The sequence below is a fragment of the Polistes canadensis genome, unplaced genomic scaffold (assembly GCF_001313835.1).
Source record: "Polistes canadensis isolate GaletaPanama2010 unplaced genomic scaffold, ASM131383v1 scaffold_277, whole genome shotgun sequence".
NCBI classification, from domain to species: Eukaryota; Metazoa; Arthropoda; class Insecta; order Hymenoptera; family Vespidae; genus Polistes; species Polistes canadensis.
Genome location: NW_014569824.1, coordinates 1 through 8,469, shown reverse-complemented (window position 1 = coordinate 8,469; position 8,469 = coordinate 1). Strand labels below are relative to the sequence as shown.

At 27.5% G+C, this 8,469-nt stretch overlaps 2 protein-coding genes across 3 annotated transcripts; one reads left to right on the top strand and one right to left on the bottom strand.

Annotated features, from left to right (window-relative positions):
• The first annotated feature begins 21 nt into the window (after window positions 1-21).
• On the top strand, window positions 22-1,999 carry LOC106791002 (CDP-diacylglycerol--inositol 3-phosphatidyltransferase). 2 transcript variants are annotated; one of them, XM_014756308.1, is made up of 5 exons: window positions 199-302; window positions 385-486; window positions 948-1,236; window positions 1,369-1,532; window positions 1,647-1,999. In XM_014756308.1, the coding sequence occupies exons 2-5, from the start codon at window positions 441-443 to the stop codon at window positions 1,799-1,801; spliced, it is 654 nt and encodes a 217-aa protein (XP_014611794.1). In that variant the 5' UTR covers window positions 199-302; window positions 385-440; the 3' UTR covers window positions 1,802-1,999. The 2 variants fall into 2 exon arrangements, with proteins under 2 accessions (XP_014611796.1, XP_014611794.1); XM_014756310.1 differs by lacking the exon at window positions 385-486 and having other exon boundaries at window positions 22-302.
• Window positions 2,000-3,453: 1,454 nt separating this feature from the next.
• Window positions 3,454-6,454, bottom strand: LOC106791013 (leucine-rich repeat-containing protein 47-like). Its single transcript, XM_014756335.1, has 4 exons — window positions 5,067-6,454; window positions 4,510-4,986; window positions 4,060-4,387; window positions 3,454-3,978 (listed from the first exon to the last, which is right to left on the bottom strand). The coding sequence occupies exons 1-4, from the start codon at window positions 5,653-5,655 to the stop codon at window positions 3,777-3,779; spliced, it is 1,596 nt and encodes a 531-aa protein (XP_014611821.1). The 5' UTR covers window positions 5,656-6,454; the 3' UTR covers window positions 3,454-3,776.
• Between the last annotated feature and the right edge of the window lie 2,015 nt (window positions 6,455-8,469).

Below are 8,469 nucleotides of genomic sequence, written 5' to 3'. Positions count from 1 at the left end.
GTTTATTGATTTGACGATTTTTCTGCAAAAAAAAAAAAAAAAAGACGCTTAATCGGCTGAATAAATGTTTTTTTTTTTGCGTATAAATCTATAAAGAAGAATTTGAATGGTTTAAAAGTTTATGCGACGATCCTGCTCCATAGCAAATTTATATGCGTCACAAAAGTCGATAACTCTCGAACTCGAAGGAGTTCATACGATTCGATTGTATCGATTCATTGACGTTATCCGCTAAAAACCTAGATGAAACGGCGGAGAGCTGCGATTAAATACAGTAGTGAAGTACATTTACCGAGCGAACTGTGAGTGTTTAGATGTATAAATGTTATTAGATAAAATAAACATTGCAGATTATTAGAATAAGAGTTTTCTTCTTTCTTTCAGATAAAGATTTTTCATAGATATTACTTTTTACTAAGCCAAAAATCAAAGACGTAAAAATGATAGAAACTGAGAATATTTTCTTGTTCGTTCCTAATATTATAGGTAAATAAAAATGTTATAAACAAGATATAATATAAATTATTTTGATAACATTAGATTAATACTAATATGCATATTGTATGCATTTAATGTATAGATAATGCACAAAATAAAAAAAATAACTTTGGCATTTATATATAAGCATTAATTTAATTCATAGTTTTTTATTAAAAGGCAACGAACATTCAAAGCTGCTAATGATTTTAATAACTGTAGTATTTAAATACGAGCTAAGATTTGGCAATAAAGTTGTTATTTTAATTGAAATTTAAATTGTACATATAAACTTTGGAATATTGTTATATTGTATAAGTAATGTAAATCTTATCGCAGAAGTATTAGCATTTGTATGACTTCTTATATATTGATTAATATCTGTGTACTATTCTTTATATAGTATTTGAATATTTTTTTTAAATATAATATTATTTCTGTATCATTAAAGAAAACTTTTTTACTAACAGGTTATGGAAGAGTGATCTTGGCTTTGATATCTTTTTATTTCATGCCAAGTAATTATATTATTGCGTCTTCATGTTATATTATAAGTGCTTTATTAGACGCAGTGGATGGCCATGCAGCCAGATACTTCAATCAAAGCACAAAATTTGGTGCTATCTTAGATCAGTTAACTGATAGAGTTGGTACCATGTGTTTGTTGGCAACTTTATGTATGTTTTATCCTTCTTATAGTTTTTGGTTTCAATTAAGTATGGGTATTGATATATCTTGTCACTGGATTTATCTTCACACGTAAGAATTTACTAATTAGTATTGTTAAGGGTTATATCGAGATACACATATATTTTCTAATATCTTAAAAGATATTATATATACACATTGTTATTAATTAGTAGCAATTACTATACAATAATACGTTTACAGAACATTGCTACAAGGGAAGACGAGTCACAAATTTATTGACATGTCTGAAAATCCAATCATGCGGATATACTATACCAACCGTACCATTCTATTTTTCATGTGCGCTGGAAATGAAATGTTCTATGCTACTTTATATCTTCTTAATTTTACCGAAGGACCTATTTGTGAGTAATATTTTTATATAGATAACTGTACGCAATTGCATCAACTAACATTTTAAGTTATAATTACATGTGATAACGGAAAGTTAAATGGTATATTTATATAAAATATTACAGTAGCCGGTATAGGAACGTATAGGATACTGATGTATCTCTCAGCTCCAGTGGCAATAGTCAAGTCAGCAATCTCAATTTTGCATGGATATGTATCTTGTATCAATATGAGTATAATTGATCAGAAAGAACGTCAGGAACATCTTAAAGCAAACTAAAATGTCTTGCTTACATATATTACTTGCTAGTCATAGTAAATGTGATTAATTGATCTTCCTCATTTATAAAGTAACATATATTTAAAGGATGCATTTCAATATATATAAATATATATTATATATAACGAGTATATATCTTATTTGAAAATATAATAAAATTATTTATTTTTCATATTATAAATAAAGAACACATTTAATGTACTTGCTTCAAAATTTCTTTCACATTACAACCTAGATTTTTTTTATATTAATTTGCATCGAGTGAGTATAATATCTTTACTTAGTTGTAGGTTAAACAAAAAATATATTTATATATTATATATATGTATAATAATAAATATATTTTTACCTACAATAGAAATAAGGTATAAGGATATTGTCCTAATGATATCAGTAAAATAATTTGATTTGGCACTCAAAGAATACACACCTTTACAAAGAATTAACTAGCGATGTAACACTATTATATATGTTTATTTTTTATTTAATTACGAATATAAAGAAATGAAAAAAAATTCAAGTGAATGATAAATATTTTTCAAGATTAAGTCGTGGTTGTTAAATGTACTTTTATCTTTGCTACTATACCAAAAAAAAACAAAGAAATATTACAAGGACACGTGTTACAATTTTACGTTAAATACTATTCATAATGAATATAAATATTTTGTATGCACTATTTAAATTAAATAATAATTATATATGGACTGTTCACACAGTAATAATATTTCAATTGTGTTATAATAAAAAGATAAACTAACCTCAAAACTCTCGATTTCATTCTCCGTCATGACCAGTCATGTTTGAGCGCCATGTTCTTTACTTTAAACACTCGCGCATGCTGCTAAGTTAACAAAGTTAGCACAAGTTTTTTAGTAAGAATAAAACTTAACACAATAAAACTTTATATATATTCACTAAACATGGTATGAGATAAGGAATTCCTTAGCATGGATGATAGTTTTTTTGCTATGATCGAAGTATATAAAGTAATGTAGAATATTTATAAAAACAGATGAAAATTTGGTGTACCCGTGATAAAGTAAATTACAATGGAGTAGAGCGCAGTGTCGCTAGTTGGCCACAATGTAAAATGGCGCGTATTTTTCTTATTTAAATTTATTTTTCTAAATTACTAGTCGACAAAATTATTTTTGAAAAAAGTATTGAACTCTTAAGAGAATACAATGAATATTAAAATAACGAAACCCCAATAAAGGATACATTTTCATATAAAAACTTGAAAAGTAAATTAAATAAACAATTGTAATGTTTGAAATAAAAATTATATTTTTGGCATTTATTAATGTATTTCTAAGTAAATTCCTCTCTTTGTATACATTCAGTATATTGCCAAAAGATTCATTAATGATATTGAACACTCATAAATAATAAAGATTAATTTATATCGAAAGTTAATTTTAAGACCCACGTTATTTAGACATTTTTTACTCATCTCAGAAAACTATAAGTCCTTTAATTATCGAACCTTTTTTTTACCACCCTGTTTATATGAAATTATAATAATAGCTGTATCTTTATAAAGTTCTTTTGAAAATGTTTACGATATATTCTTACAATACTATACACTCAAAATATATATTTAAAAAAAACAATTTTTCAAAATCTTGTTGATTAATACATATATATATATATATGTATATAGTGTAACAGTTATCTATTAAAAAACACACTTCTTACACGCAAACACAAGAAATGAAAAAGACTAATTACTATGTAACTCATATAAGAATGTTTTCGTCATTACTTTGAAGCTGCTTGGTGAAAGTAGTCTTACATTTATATAAAAAGGAAAGCTTTGTATAAAATATATAAAACTGACATATGTAATAATAATAGTAAAGAATTTGTGCTTCTCAAAAACTTACAACTAACAGTAATCAATCTCTTACAGCTTAAATCGGTAACAAAGAAAATGTTATATTATCCGGTTAATAACAATGCAGTTAATATATTAATCTCGCAAAGCGATAATATAGTTTTCCTTAAAGTTTAAATCTGCTCTTGAAGGATAGACAACTTTCAGATTACCATCTGTATCAACTATTTTTACTTGCTCTACTTGTAAATTATGATACTGATTATTTTCATTATCTGAAGGTGTACAACCAATGCCTGTGATAATTAGTTCTTTTAAAAATTCATCTAGTACATTTCTGTGAAGAAAATATATATCGCGTTTAGTATTTAATATTAATTTATATAGAATTTTAAATTCATATAAGATTTTATTTTACCTGCAAACTTGATAAGACGTGGCACTTGTTACTTCTACTAACATATTTTTTGTTGTTGGTAACATTTTGGTTAAGTCACTATTACAAATTGGTGGAAATGATATAACTTGGTCTTTAGTGTCCATGAGACAAGGATATAGTGATTTACCTTCGAGTAAATACAGATATTTATGTATACCAGAATATACATTTCTCTTCTTTTCTTTACGTAAATTATCAGCCTCTTTTTGTAATTGCTGGAATAGTTCTATACCGGTGTAATTTTTATTTCTTTGTAATGGCTTTATTTCTAATTCCAAAGGTGGCTTTGCTGTATATGTTAAATCACCTAAATTATAAATTATAAATTACATATTGATACATTAAAATTAAAGTTTTATTAGATGGTATTATAAAATAAAAATTTCAATTGAATTTAACTATATGTTAAACTTTGGATTTAATATTTACCTGGCACAATTTGGTCTAAATCATGAGTGGCTATTGTAGCAGCATTTCTTTTTTCACATATTCCATCATGTAATTTAGTTTGTAATTGTATAAATTTTTTTAATGTGTCCGCTGTAAATACCAAATCTCTAATAATACATGCAGTTATGAAAGGTCTAACATTTTTCACATGTTGGGTTATTTTTATCGATAAAGTACTATCTGATGTTTTCAATACTTTCAATTTATGCGCTAAAGCATCTATCTGAGCTGCAGCATTTTCGCTTTCAGATAATTTATGTCCCTTTTTTCCTTTTTTGGATTTACTTGTAACATTATTGGAAGGATTTTGTTTCGGGCAATGTAATTTTACATATTCTAGTACTTGCTTTGTATGGCACTGGTCAACTAACTTTGATAATCTTTTATCCATCAAAGAATTATTTTTTAAATTCAATTCTTTCAATTTATGACAATCTGCTAATTCACCAGGAATAGCTATAAATGCAATAAATATATATGTATATAATAGGTTGTATTAACTATTATCCAAAATTATTTCGTGATGCATACAGTACCTGTAAGTAGATTATCAGCTATGTTGAGAACTTTTAAAGCTTGCAGACGAGATATTTCCCCAGAAATACTTTGAATCAGATTTTTGTTAACATGGATTTCAGAAAGATGGACTAATTCGGTATAACATACATCAGGAAATGCTTGCAATTGATTATTAGACAAATCTAACGTAGTCAATTTAAGATTTTTCATTTGACATGGTATAGATTGCAATAAATTAGAACCAAAATTAATGCTATTCAATTGAGGAAGATTTTCAACTGCATCTGGCAGAGAAGTCAATTTATTTTGCGAACAATGAAGAAATTTCAATTTGGTTAATTTTTCAATAGACTCAGGTAGTTTGTCTATCTCGTTCGAATGTAATACCAATGTAGTAAGGTTTTGTAATTTTCCTATTTCTTCAGGTACTTCTCGAAGACACGTATGGGTTATGTTTAAGTAATTTAAATTGTGAAGATCAAAAAGCATTTTATCCAGACCATTTTCAGCAATCAAACGAGAAATTGACGGACCGGTTAGAACTAATTCGTGCTTATTCTCATCAGCTATTTGTTTAATAATATCCCATGAATTGTCAAAAGCCATTATTGTCGATTATATCTCAAATTTATATTATTGATAATAGAACAATGCTTTAAGTAAGGTTATACGTTGTAGATTACAACCAAATTTTCTTATTTTCCAATGATTGTTATTAATTTATACATACTCTTATTCAATATAAATAAATATTTTTCTTCTTATTTATTAAATGATCCGTTAGATGTATTAATTCAAAGATATAAATAGGAGAGATAGTTCTTAGTAACTCAGCCTAAATAAGACTGCGTAGATAAGACAACGTATATATTGTAGAATATGATGCAATATACATTACTTATATTATAAGCGTTAATGTCTTTTCTCAATTGTCTTTCTCAATAATCGTTGAACGGACTATGTTGATAAAATCATTTTTAGTATCACAAAACAAGTGAAATGCCGATAGAGTATTTGAAAAAACAGACTTGAAACGTTAAATTTTGCCGCTAGATTAAGACTCTTCACAACGTTTACTTCAAATCCTGAACGACTTCAGTGACATACACGGAAAAAATATAAATTAAAAGTGCAACAGGGGATCCATTATGCACCACTAGATCGGTACATAAATTTGTGTAATTACATCAATCTAGTAGTATGAGTGAAGGTAGAGCTTATGAAAGTGTGGATTGCAACCCCATATGGGATCGAACGAAGAGATACGATGCGACGTAAAGATGCAATGAATGCATCAAGTGCAAACTCTTTTATAAATCGCGATTTCTATTTGGATGAAAATAAAGAAGTATTGTATATATAAAAAGCTATATTTAAACACTGATCCTTACACGCTTATTAGAATTAATATTTTTCTGAAACAATATAAAATAAAAATGACATTAAAACAATTATTGTTTGTTAGGTGTGGTATCTGCAAAAATATAAAAGTTATTAAAAAACATTATAAAGTAATTAGTTTCTTTAGATGAAATAGATAAAAGGAACCAAGGAAAGGAATAAAAGAATTTGATATTAATTAGGAAGTTAAAAGAAACTAATTACAATTATAATGTTTATGGTAAGCGGTCTTTGGCTAGATTTTACTTGCAATGGAATGTATAACATATAAAAAATGTTAAACATTATACTGAAAGTAAAATACCATTGCCCAGGTCTAACCACGAGGAGGTAACCGCTTCTGAAGACCCGGGATGTGCATCCTGAAAATGTCCCCATCCGAATTAGATTGAAACCAAAGAAAATAATCATCCCGAGAACGTTTTTTAATGAGCCCCACTCTTAGGCCCCACCCTAAGAGTTACATTCAAGAAACCTTACAATAATTATCGAGAATAAAGAGAAAAGTTTGAATACTGAATAAGGAAATGAAAATGAGAAATGAATCTGAAATAAACTCAAGTAACATCCATGATTTTAGTGAAAACTAACACACTTTAATATAATTTTAATAGATATACATACGGAGATTAAAATTAATGAATATTTTATATTTAATAATTTTCAATCTACCTAAAATATAGTATAATAAAAAAAATATACATAATTTATGCTGCATATCTGTAAAGAAAAAGAAAAGAAAGTGCATTAAAAATACCTATCATACATGTGCAATGTTACAAGGAAAACAATAAATGGATTAAAATACTTCATCTATATTGAGAAACAATTATTTTATATTAGCGTTTACCATAACTCTGTCCTCTTCTGGTCATCTTCTAATTCACTTCCCCTTCCTCTTGGACGGAATGATTATATGAAGCAATAAGCTGATTAAAAATATTCATTTACTTATAGAAATAATAATTTTCTACAACAATTTACCAGAACTCCAGTCCTTTTTTAGTCCGTTTCCGCCTTCTCTTGGACTGATCTATGGTACCTATACAAATTTCGACTAATCCATGGTACTTGTAAAAAGATCCATGGTACCTTTAAAAATTTGTACTGATCCATGGTACTTGTAAGAACATGAAAGTGCATTAAAAATGATTTTTCTCACGAGTTCGATTCAATATGAAAGTAATAAACATATTAAAATACTACCGTTTTTACCATACCTCAGTCCACTTTTGATCACCCTTTCATTTCTTGTTGAAAAGAATTTTGCATCGTCTCCATAATTCATCCTGCCAACAAAATATTAAAAATAGGATCGTTTGGTGTGGGGTGGGGTGTTGAGGAATTCTAGGTAAGGACATGATTTTCTCCCAATCAATGGAAATAGAAGAAAATCATGGCTCGCGTGGGCAGGGKCGCATCCCTGAAGTAAATTTTTCTTCGCAAAGAAAGAATCTACCCGCTACCCATTGAAAAAAGAAACTAGAAACGAACCTGAAAAAAAAAATGAACGATTAGTTTAAATTTGCATAGATGCAATGAATGCAACAAAAGCATGTTCCTTATTTATATGAAAATCCAATACTTAGAAATGCATTGGAATTAATCATATCCTAAAACAAAATAAAATAAAATTAAGAGTTTCAACAATAATTGATTAAATCTTAATACCTAATAAAATAAAAGAATCATTAAAAAACATTATAAGATAATTAGTTTCTACGAATGAAATGAAGAATGAAAAGATGAACGTGTGATGATATGAAATTAGAAAATAATATGATATTGGAGTGGGAGTTCGGGAATGGTATTGTACTCTATCATGATTTAAAAGTAATATCATTTAAAATCAAATTTTATTAACACTCGATTTATTTTTAGGAAAAATAATGTTTGATGTTTGGTGGGTGGTATGGCAAATCCCACGATGGTAACCTGAAACATTCAGCAAACTATGTTAGTTACTTCCATTCTTAAAAAACCACAATAAATTATTGACGAGCAAAGAAAAATCAAGCA

Coding starts and splice junctions, on each gene's coding strand:
- LOC106791002 (XM_014756308.1), top strand. CDS start 441: ATGATAGAAACTGAGAATATTTTCTTGTTCGTTCCTAATATTATAG. Junction 1,237..1,368: donor CACTGGATTTATCTTCACAC/GTAAGAATTTAC, acceptor ATACGTTTACAG/AACATTGCTACAAGGGAAGA. Junction 1,533..1,646: donor TTTTACCGAAGGACCTATTT/GTGAGTAATATT, acceptor AAAATATTACAG/TAGCCGGTATAGGAACGTAT.
- LOC106791013 (XM_014756335.1), bottom strand. CDS start 5,655: ATGGCTTTTGACAATTCATGGGATATTATTAAACAAATAGCTGATGAG. Junction 4,987..5,066: donor AGCTGATAATCTACTTACAG/GTACTGTATGCA, acceptor TTGCATTTATAG/CTATTCCTGGTGAATTAGCA. Junction 3,979..4,059: donor ACGTCTTATCAAGTTTGCAG/GTAAAATAAAAT, acceptor TTTTCTTCACAG/AAATGTACTAGATGAATTTT.